Genomic DNA, 25,349 nt, shown 5'->3' on the forward strand with positions numbered 1-25,349 from the left:
TCCGGTCCAGGAGGGGTTAAATGGACTGTAGTGTGTTTTTGCAAAAGGCACAAAAAAAAAAAGAATATAAAAAAAGAAATAGAAGTGAACCAGACCTTACAATGGCTTTTTTTAATTATTTATTTTTCAACCAATCTAGGTTTGCTATACCAGATGATACACAACTGATTGTATCCCTACAGCAAAATAAAGTGTGAGATAGTAATAAACAAAGAGGATAAAAGTGGAGTTTCCCTTTAAGGTGGGAGTGTTGTGCGGGGACACTGACAAGGACAGCAGATGTGTAGGGATCGCTCAGTTGGGTTCGCTGCCCATAGCCGTCTATTTATAACCGACCACATGACCGAGTCCTCTGCGACACAGCACGAGGGCCCTTCACAGAGCAACACAAGACCGGGGTCACCCTCCCAGCTAATCCCAGGTAAGTCCCCCACAATATCAGCCAGGTGCGGGATTTCTGATGCTGCTGGGACTTGTAGTTCCACATAATGTAAGGCTACACTTGCATTCTGTCCAGAGAGCTGAGAATCCAATAGTAAACTCTTCCAGTGTATATCTGTACACTATGGGGAGATTTACTAAAACGGGTGCAGCTGCCCATAGTAGCCAATCAGCTTTTAACTTCAGCTTGTTCCAATTTGGCAATAAAACCTGGAAGCTGATTGGTTACTCTGCAAAGCTGCACCAGATTCTGTGCGCTCCAGTTCTTTTCTAAAGCTGCTCATACACTGGGAGGTTTTCAAACAAAACATTCCTATGAACATTTGTATGACAATTCTCAATGACTTGATGGAGGTCGTTCAAAAGTACTGAATGAGGAACTGCAGTCTGCGCACATCATGTGTAATAAAAACATCTTTGCCATTCTGAAGCTTCCCTCCAACCACATTGCATATTTTATATATAATGTGATTCTGTACTTGCCAAATATTCTGCAGAAATCTCCCTCCACTAAGTCTGGCTGCAGCCATTTTAACTGTGGGCAGCTGAAGCTGCTGCCTGTTCACTTCCTGGATTTACACAGACACACAGAGGCACACAGACACACACGTACATACACACCACTGCTTGCCTGCACATTTCTCCTCTCTAGATGAATACACATGGATCTCTGTCCTCATCCAGCCCCCTCCAGCTCTGCAGCTCTCCTTGGCTCTCCTATGACTCATCCCTTCCCCTTGCTGGCAAACTCTCAGAATTGGAGAGAGAGCTGTGCATGAGGTCATTGGCATAAGCTAATTGCCAACCAAGAAAGAGGAAGTTGGGCTGTATAAGGTATTTAACCGGTTGCTGACCACAGGCCGTGTATTTACGGCTCTCCCAGGCAAACCGACATAGGGCTACGTTGGTCGCGAGCAGTGAGCTAGGGGGCGAGCGCGTTCACGCCCCCACTCGGCATCGGTGACTCCGATGCACAGGGCAGGCGGCTCCGATTGCCCCCTGACACCCGCGATCGTTCCCCGCTGAGAGAGAACGGTTAGCTGTTGTAAACACAGCCAACTGTTCTTCTCTCTGGAATGGTCATAGAGCGCCTGTGATCCTTCTATATAGGAACACAGGTCTCTATGGTCATTTCAAAAGCCACGCCCGCCCCCCCCCCCCCCCACAGTTAGAATCACTCACCTAGGTACACATTTAACCCCTTGATCACCCACAATGTTAACGCCTTCCCTGCCAGTGTCATTATTACAGTAACATTGCATATATTTAGCACTGATTACTGTAGTAATGTCACTGGTCCCCCCAAAAGTGTAAAAATGTCAGTTAGGGGTCCAATCTGTCCGCCGCAATGTCGCAGTCCCGCTAAAAATCGCAGCTCACAGTCATTACTAGTAAAATAAACAATAAAAATGACAAATCTTTCCCGTAGTTTGTAGACGTGATAACTTTTGCGCAAATCAATCAAAATACAAATGGGCCTAAAATGTTAAACTTTTGATTTAAATTTTTTTTTTTTTGGGAATGTCATATAGCAGAATGTGAAAAATATTGTTTTGGTTTTTTTTTTTCAGAATTGTCGCTCTTTTTTTTTTTTTTTTTTATAGCGCAAAAAATAAAATCGCACAGGTGATCAAATACCACCAAAAGAAATCTCTGTGGGGAAAAAAAGACATCAATTTTATTTAGGTACAGCGTCGCACGACCGCGCAATTGTCCGTTAAAGTAACGCAGTGCTGAAATCGCAAAATATAGCCTGGTCATTAAGGGGGCAAATCCTTCCGGTCTTAAAGTGGTTAATGGCAGAAAAAAAAAATGTTTTACTATCCAAAGTTAAAACAACAAGAGCAGAGGATTTAATAGATGGAAAAATGGACAAAATTTACTGAAGAGCCGCTTTAAATGCTGTTTGCCTTCATTCACTTTTGGAGTAAATGGACTTTAAGGAATGAAAACCACATTCACTGTTAGAAATTTATTCATTTGTGAAACATTTTCCATCCCGCTCTGTTGAAGTTTCTCGTCACTGCAGCCAACAAACATTGATTTGATAATCATTAGGAAATTAAGCGAATGTTCTTAAAATGAAACATCCAGTGCCAGGACAAGGTCATCTAGAGCCCAGGGAGAACATGCCAAATTGCAACCCCCCCCCCCCCCCCAGATGTATGATTATGTGTCAGTAAAAATCCCCCCCACCCCAAAAAAAATTAAGCACTAATCTGCATGCTTACCCTCTAAGGATGGACCCCCCTTCCTCCCAGTACACATCCGACCACCCTGCTGAAATCACCGCTCCTGGCACATATCTCTGAAGCTCAAATCCTCACTCTCCCCATATGCCCCCAGCACAAATAAAAAAAATCACTTCCTTCCTAGCACAAATCCTCTACCCCTCACATTCCCCACCAAAGTCCTCTCCCCCCCCCCCCCCCAACATTCCAAATGATTGGAGGGTATTTGTGCTAGCAGGGGAAATGGGGGGGGGGGGGGTTGTGCTAGGAGGGGGCCTCCTATCCTAGCACAAATCCCCCCACCCCAAATATCCCCAACTAGCACAAATAACCTCCAATCATCTCTACTAGCGCAAATCCCCCCCACCACCATATTACCTTTTGTAGCACAAACCCCCCAAATCCCTCTTCCGAGCACAAATCCTCTTTACCCATCCCCCCTCCCAACACAAATCCCTCCAAATCGCCAAACTTCCCCTCCTAGAGCAATAACCCCCCAAATCCCCCCTCCCAACACAAATTCCCATCCCCAATCTCCTCGTGGTGCCCAGGGCAGTTTTTTTAGAGCCGCCAATGTTTTGCAGGATCATTGCAGTTCAGATACATTCCCAATATTGCAATGGCGGCTGGTGCTCCCTGGGCCGGGGGACAATAGACGGACCACACCATATCCCCCTGGACCACACCATACCCCCCCCCTGGACCACACCAGCCCACACACCATACCCCCCTGGACCACACCATACCCCCCCCCTGGACCACACCAGCCCACACACCATACCCCCCTGGACCACACCATACCCCTCCCCCCCCCGGACCACACCAGCCCACACACCATACCACCCCCCCCCAGACCACACCATACCCCCCCCCGGACCCCACCAGCCCACACACCATACCCCCCCGGACCCCACCAGCCCACACACCATAACCCCCCCCCCCCCCCGGTCGCCGGCTCACTCACCCTGGACATGTGGAGGGCAGGCAGCAGCAGCAGCTTCCCCCTCAGTCTCCTGCGTCTCCTCCCTCCTGCTCCTCAGGACCCACTTCCTGATTGGCCAGGAGGAGAATCCGTGTGACAATAGCGAATATTCATTCGCTATTGTCAAACAACTGGGTCGGCTCAGGGCGCACTGCTCTGCTCCCCCCGGGCCAACGTCTTTTTTGAAGCCTATTAGAGCCTCTGGCTCTAATCACATGCTTCAAAAAATAAAAAAATAAAACCACATTGGAATCCATGAGTCCGGTGCCCTGCATGCAGATTAGGGGGCCGGACACATGGATGGGGGGGCGGCGCCCCTGCGCCCCCAATGGATGTGCCACCACTGCTATATTGTGACAATTGGGTTAATTTACTAAAGGCAAATAGACTGTGCACTTTACAAAGTGCAGTTGCTTCAGAGCTTAGAAAATGGGGTAAAGCTTTACTTTGTAAAGAATACCCAATCACATGCAAGGGAATTATAAAAAAAAAAAAAAAAAAAAACAGCATTTTATGCTTGCACATGATTGGATGATGGAAGTCAGCAGAACCTCTGCTCATTTACTAAGCTCTGGAGCGACTGCACTTTTCTAAGTGCACAATCTATTTGCCTTTAGTAAATCAACCTCATTGTATCAATAATGTAAAAGTTCCCAGACATGAAGTTTGACTTTCCCTATCCGGATCCCGTACGTCACTTTGTGTCAGGCTGGATATTTTTATTTCCGATGTCCTCAGCACAACGCGGCGGGGGGAGCGCTGGAAAAGGGCAGCGAAATACTTGGAGACGATCGATGGCGTGAGCGAGGCCTCAAGGTCAAAAAGGTGAAATCATTCAGTGTGAGAACAGCCAGCAGAGGTCGCATCAACCGCAGATCAATTGGATGATTATCAGTTATTAGAAGTCTGATGATTAATCAGATATCGGATGTCCCCTCTGATCATCTTCAAAAGTGCAGACATGACTCATCACAACACTGCAGAGACGACATAACCTGACTACAAAAAAGGATGTTTACTGTAATCTGAAAAGGGAAGGATGTGTTTTCTGATTCCGTATTTCCCCATAAGGGCCGGTTCACATTTCTGCGATCACATCGATCGCATGTAATTCGGAGCGCACTGCTCCTAAAATTACATGCAATCTCTGTGCAGTGCAAAATCAGCCATACAGTTTGTATGGCTGAATTTGCACCGCAATCGCACCTAACACGCACATGACCCTTTTTTGGTCCACAGCAGAATCGGATCGCATGGTGGTTCACACTAGTGCGATCCGATTCTGTGCAAACTTGCAGATTGCACTGCGATATGCAATCTGATCTGGGGGGTGTTGTTAACTTTTATTGACACCCCCTGCGTATCGCATATGGCAGTGTGGACTGCCAGGGGTGCGGAGGCGATGCGGGAACACGCTGTATATTCGCAGCGTTCCCGCATCTTACAAATGTGAACGGGCACTAAAAGTGACAGTTTTCACTTCTATACATATTTGATATACAATTAGTGCCGGGAACGCTGTGAATATACAGCAGAGAATGCATCAAGGTTAGATTCCCAACCACGATACCACCTGCCTGGAATTTGCATGTTCTCCTTGTGCCTGCATAGGTTTCCTCCGGTTACTCCGGTTTCCTCCCGCACTCCAAAGACATGCTGAGAGGCAGGCTCGGGAAAGCTTGTACATGCTCGGCAGAGCGGGCGCATGCTCAGTGATGTAATTTTTGAGAGTGAGGCACTCGGTCTCAGCGCAGCGACAGTGCCTTGTTGTCACATCAGCAGGTAAGACCAGACCCCAGACCACTCCACAGCCTCTGACTACCCCCTGCACCGTGTCCATAGCCTCTGACCTGATCACCACCTGCACCTTGTCTGCAGTCTCTGATCGCCCCCTGCATCATGTCCGTTTCCTTTGACTAGACCTCCACCTGCACCATGTCCGCAGCCGCTGACCTCCACCTGCACCATGTCCGCAGCGGCTGACCTCCACCTGCACCATGTCCGCAGCCGCTAACCACCACCTGCACCATGTCCGCAGCCGCTAACCACCACCTGCACCATGTCCGCAGCCGCTAACCACCACCTGCACCATGTCCGCAGCGGCTGACCTCCACCTGCACCATGTCCGCAGCGGCTGACCTCCACCTGCACCATGTCCGCAGCGGCTGACCTCCACCTGCACCATGTCCGCAGCGGCTGACCTCCACCTGCACCATGTCCGCAGCGGCTGACCTCCACCTGCACCATGTCCGCAGCGGCTGACCTCCACCTGCACCATGTCCGCAGCTGCTGACCTCCACCTGCACCATGTCCGCAGCGGCTGACCTCCACCTGCACCATGTCCGCAGCGGCTGACCTCCACCTGCACCATGTCCGCAGCGGCTGACCTCCACCTGCACCATGTCCGCAGCGGCTGACCTCCACCTGCACCATGTCCGCAGCGGCTGACCTCCACCTGCACCATGTCCGCAGCGGCTGACCTCCACCTGCACCATGTCCGCAGCGGCTGACCTCCACCTGCACCTTGTCCGCAGCCGCTGACCTCCACCTGCACCATGTCCGCAGCCGCTGACCTCCACCTGCACCATGTCCGCAGCCGCTGACCTCCACCTGCACCATGTCCGCAGCCGCTAACCACCACCTGCACCATGTCCGCAACCACTAACCACCACCTGCGAGATAAAAAATAGGTGCGCGAACCTTAAGTGAGAGAAAGGTGAAAGAAAGCAGCACTGAAAACAAAATAAGATATGGAAGGTTGTAACATGTGAAACATAAATTACAAAAGTGCGCTAAACATGGAGAACAAAAATGTTCACAAAAAGTGTCTGCTGGACATCCAGCTAAAAATAAAGTCTATATTTCCAAATGGTGAGATTGTACACAAATCTTGCAGATCCAAGGAATATAGTGAGATTGGGGAGTGATGGGAGGTGGGTGTAGCCTCTTCCCAGGTGGTGATCCAAAGTGTGCTCTAACATACACGTGATACACCCAGTGGTAGGAAGGGACTCTTACCAAAATGTGAAGAGATGCAATCATGTAATGTGTAAAATCCTGGAGTCCATCACTCCCCAACCTCACTATATTCCTTGGATCTGCAAGATTTGTGTAAAATCTCACCATTTGGAAATATAGACTTTATTTTTAGCTGGATGTCCAGCAGACACTTTTTGTGAACCACCACCTGCACCATGTCCGCAGCCCCTAACCACCACCTGCACCATGTCCGCAGACACTAACCACCACCTGCACCATGTCTGCAGCCACTGACCACCACCTGCACCATGTCCGCAGCCACTGACCACCACCTGCACCATGTCCACAGCCACTAACCACCACCTGCACCATGTCCGCAGCCACTGACCACCACCTGCACCATGTCCGCAGCCACTAACCACCACCTGCACCATGTCCGCAGCCACTGACCACCACCTGCACCATGTCCGCAGACACTAATCACCACCTGCACCATGTCCGCAGCCACTAACCACCACCTGCACCATGTCCACAGACACTAACCACCACCTGCACCATATCCGCAACCACTGACCACCACCTGTACCATGTCCGCAGACACTAACCACCACCTGCACCATGTCCGCAACCACTAACCACCACCTGCACCATGTCCGCAGCCCCTAACCACCACCTGCACCATGTCCGCAGACACTAACCACCACCTGCACCATGTCCGCAGACACTAACCACCACCTGCACCATGTCCGCAGACACTAACCACCACCTGCACCATGTCTGCAGCCACTAACCACCACCTGCACCATGTCTGCAGCCACTAACCACCACCTGCACCATGTCCGCAGCCCCTAACCACCACCTGCACCATGTCCGCAGCCCCTAACCACCACCTGCACCATGTCCGCAGCCCCTAACCACCACCTGCACCATGTCCACAGACACTAACCACCACCTGCACCATGTCCGCAGACACTAACCACCACCTGCACCATGTCCGCAGCCCCCAACCACCACCTGCACCATGTCCGCAGCCACTGGCCACCACCTGCACCATGTCCGCAGCCACTGACCTCCACCTGCACCATGTCCGCAGCCACTGACCTCCACCTGCACCATGTCCGCAGCCACTGACCTCCACCTGCACCATGTCCGCAGCCACTGATCACCCCCTGCACCATGTCCGCAGCCACTGATCGACCCCCGCACCTGCCCTATTTAAAGCCCTGTTCCATGTGCCCCTTTTATACTTTGTGCACCTGCCCCTTCAAATGTCTCTGCACGGCCCTGCTGAGAGGTTAATTGACTTCTTCTAAATTGATCCTACTGTGTGTATGTATGAATGTGAGTTAGGGACCTTAGATTGTAAGCTCCTTGAGGGCTGGGACCAGGGCCAGGACAAGGGGTGGGCAGGAGGGGCACTGTGATATCATATGAGATGGGGGGGCGTCACAAGGAGATTGGCAGGGGGGTTTGTGTTGGGAGGAGGAATTTGGGGGGTAAGAATTGTTCTAGGAGAGGGAAATTTGGGTGTGTGCTAGAAGTGTCGATTCAGGGGGATTTGTGTTGGGAGGGGGATGGGAGAAGAGGATTTGTGCTAGGAGGGTTGATTTGGAGGGTTTGCGCTAGTGGAGGTGATTTGGGGGGTGAATTAGTGCTAGTAGGCAGGAGCAGACTGGCAACTTTCAGCCCAGGGGGCATGTACAAACCAGAGGCCCGTGATGCAGAGACTGCCCCCTCTCCTTCTCTTCCCGTCCTCCTCCTGACACCCATTCCAGGCTGAAGCCCTGCTCCGGGTACTCTCTACTCACCGCCAGGCTTAATCTGGGTTCCCAACCTGGCCAGCAAGGGGCAGCTGGGGGGAGCTGGGACAGCTCGGTTGGGGCTGGCCAGGGGAGGAGAGTCTCAAGTGGGGCATGGAACCGGCCTCTGCTCACACAGTTTACACTATCTGTGCTGGGGGGGAGGCCTGCGCTCTGTCCTTGTCTTCATCCTGCACTCAGTAGGTCAGTGGCAGAGACTTTTTAGTTCTCTTCACCAGGAATCCTTTAGCCATGTCTGTGGCACAAGCAGTGCAGCCTTTTTACAGGACATCAGAGCGGCCCAGGGGGCAATTGCCCCCCTGCCCCCTGGCCCAGTCCTCCCCTGCTAGTAGGGATGATTAGGGGGTGTCTGTGCTAGGAGGGTGGATATTTGTGCTTGGAGGGGGATTTGGATGAGGGGGGGGGGGAGAATGTGTACTTGGAGGGAAAATTTTAGGGCTGGAGGATTTGTGCTAGGAGGGGTGATTTTTTTTTTTGGGAGTGGGGCATTTGTGCTGTGGGGATTTGGGGGAAGGGGGGGGGGTGGATTTGTGCTGGGAGGAGGAATTTCATCATAGGGGTGGATTTGAACTGGGAGGAGGGGGAATTTATGCTTAGGGGGTAATTATTCAGATTAGTGCCCAGTTTTTTGTTTTTTTGTGAAGGGAGGGGTTTGCGAACACATAATGCACATACATCTTGAGGTGAGGGGGCACAGTTTGGCTTATTGGCTTTGGCTCTAGGTGACTTTGTCCCAGCACTGGCAGGGACTGATGTGAATGTACCAAATACTGTATATGTAAAAAGCTGATTAATTGACGGCAATATATAGAGCATGGGTGTCCAACCTTTTGGCTTGTCTGGGCCACATTGAGTGTAGAGAAATTTTCTAGGGCCACATATAAAATATAGTTAAGGTATATAAGTAATAAAACGCTGCCGTGCCCTTCCCGCGCTGCTGCCCCCCCAAGCACTAATTTAACACAACTAGAGGATGATCCCTTCCGAGGCTGCCTACAGTTAGTTGGAAGCCGCTGTGGCCATTTACCCGACCCAACTTCCTTCTTCCCCATCAAAAAAAAGAAATTGTCAGGGGGCAGTGGGCCGCATTGCCTGGGGCTCTGGGCCGCATGCGGCCCCCGGGCCGCAGGTTGGACATGCCTGATATAGAGGTACTAGTAATAAATAAAAAATAAAATAAAAAGTCGGGAAATACCGCATTATAACCACTAGATGGAGCTGACAACCATAGGTAATAAACAAATAAATAGGAGGTAAACACAACAATAAGTCCCAAGTGCAAGTGGTGAAAGAAATATAATCCAGGGTGATGTGTGTGGTCACAGTGCATGCCAGATCCCGACAACAACAGGGAATGATGTATGCGCTCACCAGAAAGATACCGTATAGTACATGGGTCAAATAGGCTCATATGGTGTATGGTGGGTCTCCAAACTGGTGCTGCAACCTCGGACACTCCAATACAAACGTATCGCGGATGTAGGCAGAAGAAGGCTGTACCCACTAAAAATTTGGCGACCCATCTGTTGAGTGGGTATTCACGTATACCAGCAAAAGCATACCATGCAAAAGAAGCTCCACTCCGGTACCTGTGAAGGGATGCTGTGATATCCGGGCCACCCATAATAGTTACCCCCTGATCAAGGGATTAAATGCTCCAGAATTTACTAAACACTCATATAGTTAGGGGTGGAGTAACCCTAAAACAGTGGTCTCCAAACTGCGGCCCAGGGGTCGGATGCAGCACTTTGCTTACTTTTATCTGGCCCCTTGGGCACTATTTCATGCACTGACAACAACGGGGCACAACTCCTCCCAATGACCCCAATGATGGGGCACAATTTCTCTCAATAACACCAATGATGGGATACAATTCCTACCAATGACACCAATGCTGGGACACAATTCCTACCAATAATGCCAACAATTGGGCCCAATAACACCAATGATGGGACACAATTCCTACCAATGACACCAACAATGGGGCCCAATGACACCAATGATGGGACACAATTCCTACCAATAACACCAACAATGGGGCCCAATGATGGGACACAATTCCTACCAATAACACCAACGATGGGGCCCAATGACACCAATGATGGGACACAATTCCTACCAATGACACCCAACAATGAGGCCCAATGACACCAACAATGGGGCCCAATGACACCAATGATGGGACACAATTCCTACCAATAACACGAACGATGGGGCCCAATGACACCAATGATGGGACACAATTCCTACCAATAACACCAACGATGGGGCCCAATGATGGGACACAATTCCTACCAATAACACCAACGATGGGGCCCAATGACACCAATGATGGGACACAATTCCTACCAATAACACCAATGATGGGGCCCAATGACACCAATGATGGGACACAATTCCTACCAATAACACCAACGATGGGGCCCAATGACACCAATGATGGGACACAATTCCTACCAATAACACCAACAATGGGGCCAAATGACACCAATGATGGGACACAATTCCTACCAATGACACCAACGATGGGGCCAAATGACACCAATGATGGGACACAATTCCTACCAATGACACCAACAATGAGGCCCAATGACACCAACAATGGGGCCAAATGACACCAACGATGGGACACAATTCCTACCAATATCACCAACAATGGGGCAAAATGACACCAATGATGGGACACAATTCCTACCAATATCACCAACAATGGGGCAAAATGACACCAATGATGGGACACAATTCCTACAAATGACACCAACAATGAGGCCCAATGACACCAACAATGGGGCCCAATGACACCAATGATGGGACACAATTCTTACCAATGACACCAACGATGGGGCCCAATGACACCAATGATGGGACACAATTCCTACCAATAACACCAACGATGGGGCCAAATGACACCAATGATGGGACACAATTCCTACCAATGACACCAACAATGAGGCCCAATGACACCAACAATGGGGCCAAATGACACCAATGATGGGACACAATTCCTACCAATAACACCAACAATGGGGCAAAATGACACCAACGATGGGACACAATTCCTACCAATATCACCAACAATGGGGCAAAATGACACCAATGATGGGACACAATTCCTACCAATATCACCAACAATGGGGCAAAATGACACCAATGATGGGACACAATTCCTACAAATGACACCAACAATGAGGCCCAATGACACCAACAATGGGGCCCAATGACACCAATGATGGGACACAATTCTTACCAATGACACCAACGATGGGGCCCAATGACACCAATGATGGGACACAATTCCTACCAATAACACCAACGATGGGGCCCAATGACACCAATGATGGGACACAATTCCTACCAATAACACAAACGATGGGGCCCAATGACACCAATGATGGGATACACTTCCTACCAATGACACCAACAATGAGGCCCAATGACACCAACGATGGGGCCCAATGACGGGACACAATTCCTATCAATGACACCAAAGATGTGGCAATGTTTGTTCCAACTGATGCCTGGACATTTTCCACTCTTGATGGCCACAGTCTGGCCCCCCTAACGCCTGAAGGACAGTAAACTGGCCCTTTGTTTAGAGAGTTTGGAGACACTTGCCCCATAACATTCTTATTTTCCTACAAGATCCTTTAATTGAAATTGCAACATTTGTCTCCTGCAATATCTTTCATGTATTACAGCAATTGTCAGATTTTCCTAATTCACTTTTTCTTTTCTCATCCCAGCACTAATGACTGGAGGAAAATTCTCCGACCCCCCAACCATCAGAGCGCTGGGCGCAGACTGACCTATCCTTCATAATGGTGAGTAATACTGGAGGATCCCAGTTATACAATATATCACAGGCCCAATAACCATCAAAACATGAACAAATTAAAAGATTTCTAACGTACATATGCTTTAAATTGTTATTGTTTGAATTGTTGGGATGAGCCCCCAACCTATACTTTAATTATTGATTGGATTATCTCAACTCTCAGGTGATTTAATACCCTTAAACCTGACTTCCAGCATTCCACTGCACACTGTAAGGCTCTCACAATGTGCATTAGAAGCTGCAGCAAGTCAGATAGAGCCCATCTCATTTTCTGGACTCATTAGTTCTCCCTGGCCTAAGTGTTCCCGGGCTCACCCTTTTTTCTTTGGACTTTTATTCTTGGAGACTCAACTTCATATGTGTACCTATGGCAGTCAATATGCATGCTTCTTCAGAAACACCCAGTCCTCCTGACTGATAATGGTATTGGTCCATGTACATTACTCCCACATTTTTAAGGTGGGAACGAGGGATGGGAACCACTTAAGCCCTGGAAGATTTTAACCCCTTCCTGACCAGGGCCTATTTTGCGATTCGGCACTGCGTGACTTTAACGGACAATTGCGCGGGCGTGCGACGCTGTACCCAAATGAAATTGATGTCCTTTTTTTCCCACAAACAGAGCTTTCTTTTGGTGGTATTTGATCACCTGTGCGATTTTTTTTTTTTTTGATCATGCGCTATAAACAAAAAAAGAGCGACAATTTTGCAAAAATAACAATATTTTTCACATTTTTTTTATGAAATTCCCCCCAAAAAAATGTAGAAATCAAATTTTTTTAACATTTTTGGCCAATTTGTTTTCTGCTACATATGTTTGGTAAAAAAAAGTTGCAATAAGCGTATTTTGATTGGTTTGCGCAAAAGTTATTGCGTTTACTAACTAAGGGAAAGATTTTTGTCATTTTTGGTGGTTTTTTTTTTTTTAAGGAGTAATGGCGGCGATCTGCGATTTTTTTTTTTTTGCGGGACTGCGACATTGCGGCGGACAGATCGGACCCTTAACTGACACTGACACTTTTGGGGGTACCAGTGACATTACTGCAGTAATCAGTGCTATAAATATGCACTGTTACTGTAAAAATTACACTGGCAGGGAAGGGGTTAACTGTATTGGAGAGGCAGGGGTTAAATGTGTCCCTAGGGGCGTGCTTCTAACTCTAAAGAGGCGTGGCTTTTCATGTAACCACAGAAACATACAATCCTAAATAGCAGGATCGTATGATCTCTGAAGTTGCACCAGGGAGAATGATAGGCGGCTTTGTTTACATCAGCCGCCTGCCTTTCTCCCTCTGCAGCGGGAGATCGCGGGTGGCTGGCGGACATCCGAGCCGCCGGTCAATCGCGCTGGAATTTCCGAGAACGAGCGGGGGCGGGAGCGCGCCTTCGGCGGCGCGCGCTTGCCCCCTATTGGTTTGTGGGCGAGTGACATATATATATATGTCACTTTGCCCAGGAGGGGCTGACCGCCGCCGTATATAGTCATGCGGCAGTCGGCAAGGGGTTAAAGGAGAATTATAAAAAAAAAATGATTGCTTAAACCCACAAGTGCTTTTTCACTACTATTCCTTTATATTGGCTTTTGGAATTAACAAATGCAGCAATTTAGAAATTGGATGAAAAGTTTAGCACTGAGAAACACTTTTTTAAAGATAAAATCTGAGATAAGAGATAAGATCAGAGTTCACAGGGCATCCCTTACATCTGAGTCCCCCTTACCTTAGTTTACTCACTTGCTTGGAGGCAGGAGAGAGAAGGGAGGGAGGTGTGGGGGGGGGGGGAGACTTTGGTCGCAGACATTGGATGGTGAGCTCACTAACTCGAGGATGGAGGCTCAGGCATCGATACCTTTCATCCATGATGTATCTGCCATTTGCTGAGCTTCAAACTTCCAGCCCACACATCCCTTTCTTGAGGCACAGAACGTGGAGTGTGAGTGGGCAGACAGAGGGGTAAGGGCGGGAGGAGGAGAAGCAGATCAAGCCCTCCTCTCCTATCTATGTATGGGCGTGGAGCCCATGTGCACCACATTTATGCACTCAGCGGTTGTGGTACTTGGTCACTTGGGGAGTCCCAGACCATTCTGAATATGGTGTCCGGGTTTCAGGTGGTCTTACACACACATGACATTACCTAGCACAAAGAAAAATATTTAAAGCTAGATCCATGTCATCTAAAATCGTTGTATAGCACCCTCCTAGCATAGAATGCTGGGCAATTTTAGTTTTTGGGCTCCTTCTGTAGTCAAGGGAGAAGTGATTGCTTGTTCTGGTCTGTTCAGGGTTTCACAGGCTGGGAGTTTGATTGCTTTTCCAAGAAGTTTCCAGATCATAGGTAGGGAAATTAAAAAGACCAGCCTGAATTTTTATCATGCCCTGGCCCATACTTGGAGAGGAGTGTCCAGAAGGAGGCTGGGGAGGTGATAAATAATTTGGAGCCCTGGAGAGATTGTTCTTTCCTTGGCAGGGAGGGTTCTACAGCCTCTGGGGCTGCTGCCCTAGGAGGACTGAATTGCTGCTATTTGAGGTCTCAGCTGTGGAAGAGCTGAGGTCCTGGAGCAATATTTTTCAAAAGGCCAACTGTGGGACTCAAATTTGGGTCTGTTCTGGAGAAAGATTGTCTCCATCACTGGTCCAGAAGAAGCTGGAAGGTGTGCAACTGTCCTAAGGACTTGTGAGTAATGACCCTAAATTGATTTCTGGTTACTGTGTACTTTTGGATATAAGAGTTAGAGGTAGCTATGGACTGAGACAGCTCTCATAGGGTCTCAGAATACTTGCCATTCCCCTCTGTCCACAGCAGATTATCTGAATGGGATCCTGAGGAAAATTGTCCTGTTACTGTGCAATGTTTTGGAGTATCTGGAGCCCTAACCCCTCTCCTGTTTTAATGTTCTTCAAGCAATAAATATCAAAAAGACAACCCCTAGACGGAGTTATTGGAGCCAGTGTGTATGGACTGGTGCTTGTGGGATTGGGAAGCTTCTGTACTACATGGGAGGAACCAGCTATTTCCAGTGGACTACATGGGGCAGTCAGGTCTGCTGTTGGAAACCATGGGGCCCTGTACAGCCTACCTGAAGGGGCTCCCCTATCCCCAATCGAATGCTCTCTGATGAGCGATTCAAATGCTGACCACTCTTCAGAGAACAAAGCACATGTGAACAAGTGTTTTTTTTTTTTACTTTTTTTTTTTTAATTTAACTGCTGTTGGAGGGGGGGACTTTGGTGATGTTGTTCTTTTGAGAGAAAGGGAATGAGGACATAGATTCCTCCATCCCCCTTCTTTGGAGACCAAGATGCACAGATGAATAAATACGAAGTGTTTAGAGGCTTCCTGTTCCTTCATAGGTTGAACTGGATGGACTGATGTCTTTTTTCAACCTCACTAACTATGTAACTATGTAACAAATGGAAGCATAGTACACAATTTACTATGCTTCAGTGATGAATGAACACAGGAGCGATCACTCAGTGTGTTCTTTCAGGAAAAGAAGGGGCTTGTAAATGACCCATTAACCGGTCCCCTGCCCTCCATCCTGAAATGATCCCTCTGTGTGCCCCTCAGCAGCTGCCAGCGGGAGGGAGAGGAAAGGAGAGAAGCTGACAGTGTGATGAGGGAAAGGGTATACAGGGGGCCCCGGCAGTGCAGCTGGAGGGAAGGAGAGGAGGAAAGGCTGGTAACGCAGCAGGGGAAGCCACAAGAGGATCAGTGTCAGCAATAAGGCAGCACAGCCAGCTGTCCTGCTCAGCAGGTGCCCAGGCCCCCCTTTTGAGCTGATGGAGCCTGGGCCCAGTACAGGAGGACCAGCTGTACTGCCCTTATTAGCAGCCCTGGGGGCAGTGCTACACTTACAAAAAAATACTGCAGCTGTTGGCAGGAGTTGTTCCAAACAATATTGCATCAGTTGTATTCAATAATTGCATCTGAAATTATTGTGCAAAAGATTAGTCTTTCCTTACCTATTTATCAATACGTTTTCTTTTACTTAAAGGGAAGGGCAACAAAGCCACGTCCTGGTCAGCACAGGCACTGCCAGAACTGCTTTAGTAAAAGATGCCAAGCTCCAATCAACACCGGCGTCTCCTGTGTAATGATAAGCTGCAGCTTGCATTGCGGTGCCACTTTCCATATGTGCAAGGAGGAGGAACATCAGCTTCTATGCCCTAACGAATGGGTGCCATGCCTCAATTCAGTTTTTGGATGCCCACTCTACATGAATAGGTGTAAGCAGGCCAGGCACCTTCGGGTCTGCCCAGCTAGTGTGGTCTGCTGTTCCATGGCCTGGAATCGCTGGCCCATTTTGAATCAGGATCAAACGCTTTACGAAAATCTTCTGAAGGAGGAAGAAAGTGAAGCATGCCTGGACTTGGCATTATCTCTACAGGATCAAAAGATTCTTTTTAGATCTCTTAAACTAGCGGAACTTTTCCCAGAGCTCTCCGAAGACCCTAAAAACACAATAAACTTGGAAAGGCCAATGGAAGACCAGGAGGCCGGTGCTGTTGGAGGAACTGATCTATCATCTAATGTAGAAAACTGTAGCAGTGTGGAAGCAGGTGGCCTTACTCAATTTCAGCGAGAAGCTTTGGCTCGGGGTCAAGTCGACCAAGATTTTGGTCAGTTTTCCAAGTGGGAGGCTATGTTTAGCAAAGAGAAGAAAGCAGCTGAATATCTAGAGAAAGTCGGAGAGCAAAGCACCAGTACATCAGCTGGAGGCAGCAAAGCAGCAGGTGGCAATCCCAATGCAAAAGAAGGGGAAAATTCTGAAACGAATGAGGGAGAAAAAGACGAGGAATCCAAGAGAAAGCATATGGAACTATCGGAGAAGACTGGCCTTGCTCCATGGCAAGATGGGGTCTTGGAAAGACTGAAAACAGAAGTGGATTGTGGCAGCTATAACATGTACATTGTGCATCATGGCAGCATGCTTATCCGATTTGGACAGATGGCGGCATGCACTCCCAGAGAGAAGGACTTTGTGTATGGAAACCTGGAAGCCCAGACGGTAAAGACCCTGTGCACCTTCAAAGTACCAACAAGCTACTGTGGCCGTAGAGCCAAACTCGGGGACGAAAATCCCAAGAAGGAGAAAGCTGAGAAATTGGTGGACACATCTGACCTAGGCCTCCCTGAAGAAGACTTGTCACAATCTAAGACTATTGACACAATCTTGATGTGTGCCCTGGAAAGGGAGCTTAAAGGTCATGAGGTGTCACAGATGAAGGCCCTAGATGGACTGCTCATTGATTTTGGAACTCAAACTTATAATTTCGGTCAAGATCCCTTCACTAAAAATAATGTTTTATTGGATCTTATGACGGAGAAAGAAATGAGATGTTTAGGTCTTAAACTGGATATCCTGAGTGAGAGTGTATGTAGCAGACATAACCAGAGTAATTCATCCTTCACCTTTTCGTGCCAACTCTTCTTCCGTAGAGATGAGTTCTCCTCACATTTTAAAAATGCCCATTGTGACATACAGTCCAGCCTCGGTGGCTGGTTCCAGCAACGTTGCCCACTATCCTACTTAGGCTGCACCTTCTTGCAAAATCGGTTTCGTCCTGCGGGAGTGAGGTCACAGGTCATCTACAGCAAACAACTCAAGACGTTCGCAGTGAAGCCACTGATGGACTGTAGTTTGTATGAGGGAGTAAGACCCAACCTTTCAAGGAGCAATCGAGGAAAAAGTAAAGACTCCCTCTCCAACCTTCCACTTGAGGTCTTACAACACATTGCTGGGTTCTTGGACAGCTTCAGTCTCTGCCAGCTGTCCCAAGTCTCTTCCCTTATGAGAGATGTCTGTGCCTCGTTATTGCAAGAGAGGGGGATGGTCCATCTTCTCTGGGAGAAGAAGACTTACTCTCATGGTGGAAGTTCATGGAGGTGTCGGAAAAAGGTAAGTGTTTTGTTTGGATGGTTATGGCATGAGATTGATAGGCAAAGGTAAAAACCCCAAATGTGTTTGTTTTATAAATGGAGTAGAGAAGGTTTACAAAATTTTTAATTGTCTGTGTCACATTGGGGTGATTTTTAACTCAATTTCTGCTTTAGGTGGCACCCTTAAATGTTAATAAAGTAAAAATTCCCCAAAGGATACACTTTCTGAAAAAAGACCTGACAGAAATTTTAAAGCTCGACTGGCAGTTGTTAGAGTTGTATAAACTGTATGTAGCATCAGCTACATACAGTATACAGCACCAGAGCCAGTACAGGGGGGGGGGGGGGGCGGAAGGGTCGGGTGCCCTGGGCGGCACCATTTGGTAGAGGAAGGGGGGCGCAGCGCAGCACAGGTGAAGTGTGTGTGACTACTAACATACCGGGCGGGCAGGTGAGCGGCCGCTAATAGCTGTAACGAAGTGAGACCTTCACTTCCCTGTCAGGCGGGTATCTCCACTGACAGGGAAGTGAAGGGCTCACTTCGTTACAGGCAGCCATTAGCGGCCGCTCACCCGCCCGCCTGGTGTGTTAGTTCATACCAGGGGCGGACTGACCCATCTGACCCGGGACCAGTGGGGGGCCCCATGAGAGGCTCCTGGGGATGAAGACAGTGCCGGATCAACGTCCGGCATTGTGCTTCACTCAGTGAAGATTCCTGTCAGGCTGCCTTCAGTTCTCCGAATTCCCTGCCCGCCTCGATGACCCTCTTGCTTGCTAGTACCGGCACTGCTCACGAGTACGGACACAGCTTGGTCGGCTTGGCATGGCACTACTCCCGGTTTTTAACATTGGCGTCTATAGGAAATCTTGGTCAACTTGACATAGCACTGCTGCCGGTTTTTAACATTGGCTTCTATGGGAAATCTCAGTCAGCTTGACACGGCACTACTCCCTGTCTAACATTGGTGTCTATGGGAAATCTTGGAAAGCTTGGCATGGCACTGCTCCCTGTCTAACATTGGCATCTATGGGAAGTATTGGTTTTGAAATGACACTGACTTTTTCTTTATACCCCGGGGGGGGGGGGGGGGGCGCAGTTTGCCATCTTCGCCCTGGGCACTAGATGACCTTGTCTCGGCACTGTACAGCACTGTGTATTGACAACAGGGCAGGGACTTTCTCGCCCCATTCCTAAATCGAAAACCATATTAGGCTGAGAGCTGCATTGCCATTCACAGGAAGCCTGTTTTTTTTTATGAAGAAATGCAAGGCTTCCTCTGATTGGCTGAGGTGGAGATCACAATGTCAAATGCCCAGTGGAGAGGATGATGTCATATGCCCACCTGAAGGCCTGTAAGAAGACACAGGAGGGTGCAAACACCTAGTGCATTACCACCACCAAATTGTATTGAATATAGAAGCCAAAAGCATACTCACACACATAAGAAGGTACTAACATAACAAAACACTACTCCAGCTTCGGGCGATACCAACATAGCTGCGGTTGGAAAGCTGACATGTTTCTGGGGGGCAAGCCCCCTTCCTCATAGCTGAAGGCCTGCATCCCTGAGAAATGGAAAATCCCTCTCCCATCTATAAATATGTGGCTCAATAAGGTGGAGGAAATAAGGAGAATGGAAGACCATATCCTCTCCTCTTTAAATGTGCAATTTAACTTCAACCTTAGTTGTACTGGAATGCCTTCACCTTCTTAGCTGGGAGAAAAGCCCCGTACACACGTACCGATCGTCGGCCGAACGATCGGCCGTCTTTTGTCCAGGGCTGTTGTGTTGGTTGAAAACTGCAAAAGACTGCACACGAATTTTGTCGGCCAACAACAGCCGACTGCAGAAGTGATGTCATGTGATGGTTAACTTTCCATGTCTGTTTTCTTTTCTGAGCATGCCCAGTCTTGCAAATTTGCTGATTGTCGGCCGAATTCTGTACTGACTGGCGAACAATCGGCCGTTCTGGTGTTGGCCAACAAAAATTTTAATGCTTGCACGACAGATTTTTTTCGGCCGAAAGTGCGCTGTCGGCTGTCAGAAGCATCATACTAACAAGCCTACAATCGGCCGATCGGTCGTCGGCCGAATCTTTACGGCCGACAATCGGTACGTGTGTACGGGCCTTTAGGCCCTAAAACTAAGCTGTACTCAAAACAGATCTTTACTGCATCTGAGCACCAAAAAACCTCTCTATTTAAAAAAAAAAACTCCATTTAATTAATTTATTATTCAAAGCAAACTCGCCCATCCAACCACGTCTCCATGTTTTCTTTGGATATGGAGAAATCCCTTTAAAGAACACCCCAACAGCATTTCTGCCCATAGCCATCTTGAGTAAGGGCAAAGGATTCATGTAGCATTTACTTCCTGGAATCCATCTGCCCATAGCTCAAGCATACATGCAGGAGAGTGCGCTTATCTGAGAAACCCCTCCTCTTTTTCTCCCCTCCTGAGGAATCCTGAGATGTATGACATCATTTGCCTAGGCAAGAAACCAGAAAGTAACTGAAGAAATGTAAAAAAAAATATTTGAAACAAATAACTATAGTATATTTTAGTGATCAACCATTATCGGTTTTTCGTTGCCGATACTGAAATTTTGGCCAATGCATATCGGTATTGGCCGATATTTTCGTACATTTAAAAAACATTTATTTTTTTTATTTTTAGCACTTGACAGGTACTGTTGTGGAGAGAGCTGGGGGTCTAAAAGACCCCAAACCCCTCCTCTGCACTTGAAAGCATTAAAAACGCCAAGTTTGGCTGTTTTGAATGCTGTAATTTTTTTTTCAATCTGGCGTTGAGTACCCGGAAGTGATGTTATAACATCACTTCTGGGTTTCACACGGAGACCTGATCAGAGCCGTTGGGACGGACGACCCGGGTGAGCTGCGGAAGGCGGCAGGAGGGGGGGCATCACCTCCCGCTCCTTGTAATGACAGCCGAGCGACTTCTCAGCCGCATCGGTTGTAATTACAAGACAGCCGACCGTCTGCTATGGATGCCGGTACCAGGGTGATGCCTCTAGCTGCAGGCATCACTCCGGTACATGCACTTTCCCAAAATATTGGCAATATCGGTAACCTAAGGGGCCAATTCCGATATAGCGGGGAAAGTGCATATCGGCCGGCTTGTATACAATGTCTGTCCTTCCAGGATCATGAACAGCGCATTAAAGTCAGGACATTGCTTGACCAACGCGTTTCATCACACTCTGACGTCATCCTGGGGAATTTTCTGCTCCCAATGCTCCTAGTCCGGACCCCCTAAAGTCTGAAGGATAGTAAACTGGCTCTTGTTAAAAACTTTTGGAGACCCCTGCCTTAGTGCATTGGAGTGCCATTTAAAATGAATGGCACTGCAACACAGCAATGAAAGTAATGTGGAACACACAGATCAACGAAAAGCCGAAGTGTGAATTAACCTGATTCAAATGAAAAGTAGATTAATATATTGCATACAAATGACCCTGAGGATTTCCCAGCTGGGTGGATGAATGGACTTTGATTGCGCTATTTGTAAAAGTTGGAAGAATAGGCAAACTTTTGTGCACTTTGGAGCTTTTATCTGTAAACAGATGTTAGAACTTATAGGCTGTCAGGGTGCTATTCAGAATAAGAATGAGCATGTGCTGAAAAGGAGTCAGAAGAATAAAGATGTGCAAGTTCTGAAAAAAAGACCTGGTAAAGTTGCCAATACTTTACATGGTTGTGCACATTTGCCTAGAAATGCGCGTGAGTGCAAACATTTGCACATTCGTGCACACCTGCTGCCAGAACTGGTGCCAAACGCCCTATATAAGGTCAATGGCTACACTTATGGCACTTTTCCACTGCAAGTACCGGCTTGGCTCTACTCGGCCCTGCTTGGCCCGGTTTGGTTTTCCACTGCATGGTACCTCATGGTACGGTGTTGGAACGGTTCGGTACGGTTTGGTATGGTTTGCTTTTCCACTAAAGTAGTACTAAAGTAAGTGGGTGGGATAACAATGATTCTCTGACCAATCAGTGGCTAGTAGTGACAAACAGTCAGCTGCATGCAAAGGATTGTGGGATATGGTACCGGTATGGTACCTCTTGGAACCACAATCGAGGTGGTACTGTTTTAGCGAGCCGTACAGTTCGGTTCCATGTAGTGGAAAAGCGCCGCCGTACCGTACCGTACCGAACCGTTCCTACACCGTACCATGCGGTACCAGCAGTGGAAAAGCACAAAAGCGAGCCGAACCGTTCGGTTCCATGCAGTGGAAAAGCGCCATTATACTCTGCTGAATGATCTTCAGCTACCAGTACTCCTTGCTCCTGTTTCTTGTATTCTTGGATTACCCGTTACCTGCCTCAGGACTCTGCTGCCTGATCCCTGGGTTTGACCATGGCTTGCTCTAGGGACTCTACTTCTCTTGCTCTACTGTGTATGACCCTGGCTTTCTCCTAACTACCCTTCTGCATACTTCCTTGCTCGCTTTCCTGTGTATGACTTTGGCTCTCCTCCTGACTACGCTTCTTCAGTCCTGTCCTGTCAGCCTGCTCCTGCTTCTTCCTCAGGTGCCACCTTGCCTGTGGTCACTGCCCTGATTTAGCTTCACACCTGGGGTACTGAGTTCCTGCCATCTGTCCTTACAGACCAGCTGACAGCTATCCAGTTGCTCTGCACTGCAAACCGCTTCCAGTGGATCTACCTAACCGGCACCCATGCTTCTTTGAGCCTAGCATTCCCTGTTCCCACCTTCAGGGGTGCGCGGCACTTAGCTGCAAGGGAAGTCCCCTCATCAAATTGGCCTCAGACCAGGTACGTGAAACAGACGTAGGGTGTTCAAGATAGTGTCACAACAAAATGGGGCATATATCGGGACTTTAGAGGTACCATCTGAGACCAATATTAATGGTGTCACACCAGTATTGGTGTGACACCATTAACCACTTAAGCCCCGGAAGATTTTACCCCCTTCCTGACCAGGGCCTTTTTTGCGATTCGACACTGCGTGACTTTAACGGACAATTGCGCGGTCGTGCGACGCTGTACCTAAACGAATTTGACGTCCTTTTTTTCCCACAAACAGAGCTTTCTTTTGGTGGTATTTTTTTTGGTGCGATTTTTACTTTTTGCGCTATAAACAAAAAAGAGCGTCAATTTTGCAAAAATAACAATATTTTTCATATTTTTTTATATGAAATTCCCAAAAAAAAAGTAAAAATCAAAATTTTTTAACATTTTTGGCCAATTTGTTTTCTGCTACATATGTTTGGTAACAAAAATCGCAAAAAGCGTATTTTGATTGGTTTGCGCAAAAGTTATTGCGTTTACTAACTAAGGGAAAGATTTCTGTCATTTTTGGTGTTTTTTTTAACGCGTAATGGTGGCGATCTGCGATTTTTTTTTTTTTTTTGCAGTACTGCGACATTGCGGCGGACAGATCGGACCCTTGACTGACATTTTTGACACTTTTGGGGTTACCAGTGTCATTACTACAGTAATAAGTGCTATACATATGCACTGTTACTGCAAAATGACACTGGCAGGGAAGGGGTTAACTTTATTGGGGAAGGAGGGGTTAAGTGTGTCCCTAGGGGCGTGCTTCTTACTGTGATTGGACATGGCTACTGGTGTAGGAACAGTGATCAATGGTCCTACATAGTAGAACTGTATGATCACCATTCCTACACAGGGAAGAATGACAGGCGGCTTGTTTACATTAGCCGCCTGCCTTTCTCCCTTCACGGCGGACGATCGCGAGTGACCGGCGGACATCGGGTCCGCCGTTCACATGCACGGACTTCCCCGAGAACGAGCCGGGGCGGGCGCGCGCCCGCCCGCTATTGGCTCACAAGCAAGTGACAGGCTAGTGACGTACCGGTACGTCACTTTGCCTGGCCAGGGCTGACCGCCACAGTATATGTACTTGCGGCAGGTCGGCAACCGGTTAATATTGGCCTCAGACGGTACCTCTAAAGTCCCGATATATGCCCCATTTTGTTCTGACACTATCTTGAATGACATGGGATGTGGTGCCTCTAATTTTTGAAATATTTCTAAATATGAGATAATTTTTGATAGACGTAGGGTGTTGATCTGGTGGTGTTCCTAATATGACTTTTGGTAAAGTGTGTAATGAAGGTTCTGGGGTTGTAGCTGACTTCCAGCCCAATTCCTCACCTTTGCTCTCTGGTCTTCCTCCCTCCAGGTCTGGAATTTCAGCAGCCTCTTCTCTCCAGTCCACCGATGGACCTTTGATGACATCTCTTCTATATCTGAACACCTCAAGGTCTGTCCTTTCAATGTCCCAGAGCGAAGGAAAGAGCCATTCCAGCTGCCCAGCATGTATGATTCACAGAAGGAGATGAGGAAGAACAGCCTGCTAAACCTTCGAAGAAAGCTGTAGACGGGGGCTTCATATTAAACAAGCAACTGAAAAAAAATGTTTGAGAGTTTACACCAAACCAAACACCACACAAGTTTTCTCTGGAGCTGACACTCATTAGGGTTTAGTAAGCTGGGCAATGTGAGGACATAATCCATGGTGGTAAAGATAGTAAAACACTTTGTAACCTGTATGGGGCTCGGAAAAATTATTCCAGGGTTCCCTAGCTTGGTAGTACTGCGAAGGCTCTAAGGAAGGTTCGGTATATAGAGAGCAGTAGAGTAGCAGAAGTCTGAATGAAAACCAGAACTATTTGAGTTAATACTTTAGGACATATCAGATCTTGGTGCGTTTTTTTTTTTTTTTTAAGTTCTAGAAAATATTTTAGATAGGAGTATGTAGGAGACCATAAAGTAAAGTATTTTTCATGGAGCTGGTCACATAGGAAGTACATATTTTAGAACAAAGCAGATTCTGTTGGGGTGAATATTAAAGTGTCACTAAACACACATCATAAAAAAAAACAATCAGTAAATGGTGTATTACATGCCGTTCACACTCACTCAGTCACTGAGATTCGTTTCTGTATTCTGCAAAAAACCTGGTTGATCCTGCTGTTCCCTATCTCCCCCCTCTTCTGACCGTGTCCTCAATTCAGCTAGGAATTTTGCATCTGTGGTGGTAACTCTGCACATGCTCAGTTTTCAAAGAGTTTGTTGAGGGTTTCCTCCTTTATAACATCTGAGCGGCCCATGTGACTATAGAGTCCCACATGTGGGCGTATACATAGTGGTAAGTGACAGCCCGCTCCTTCC

At 47.9% G+C, this 25,349-nt stretch overlaps 1 protein-coding gene across 2 annotated transcripts; it reads left to right on the forward strand.

Annotated features, from left to right (window-relative positions):
* The first annotated feature begins 394 nt into the window (after positions 1-394).
* On the forward strand, positions 395-24,579 carry FBXO40 (F-box protein 40). Of its 2 annotated transcripts, none has more exons than XM_082245415.1 (4): positions 395-421; positions 12,197-12,274; positions 16,283-18,187; positions 24,358-24,579. In XM_082245415.1, exons 2-4 carry the CDS (start codon positions 12,272-12,274, stop codon positions 24,553-24,555), a joined length of 2,106 nt encoding a protein of 701 aa, XP_082101541.1. In that variant the 5' UTR covers positions 395-421; positions 12,197-12,271; the 3' UTR covers positions 24,556-24,579. The 2 variants fall into 2 exon arrangements, with proteins under 2 accessions (XP_082101541.1, XP_082101542.1); XM_082245416.1 differs by having other exon boundaries at positions 395-405; positions 12,191-12,274.
* The last annotated feature ends 770 nt before the right edge of the window (positions 24,580-25,349 follow it).

The sequence above is a fragment of the Pelophylax lessonae genome (genome assembly GCF_965119305.1).
Source record: "Pelophylax lessonae genome assembly, chromosome: 2".
Lineage (NCBI taxonomy): Eukaryota > Metazoa > Chordata > Amphibia > Anura > Ranidae > Pelophylax > Pelophylax lessonae.

Coding starts and splice junctions, on each gene's coding strand:
- FBXO40 (XM_082245415.1), top strand. Junction 18,188..24,357: donor CATGGAGGTGTCGGAAAAAG/GTAAGTGTTTTG, acceptor TCCTCCCTCCAG/GTCTGGAATTTCAGCAGCCT.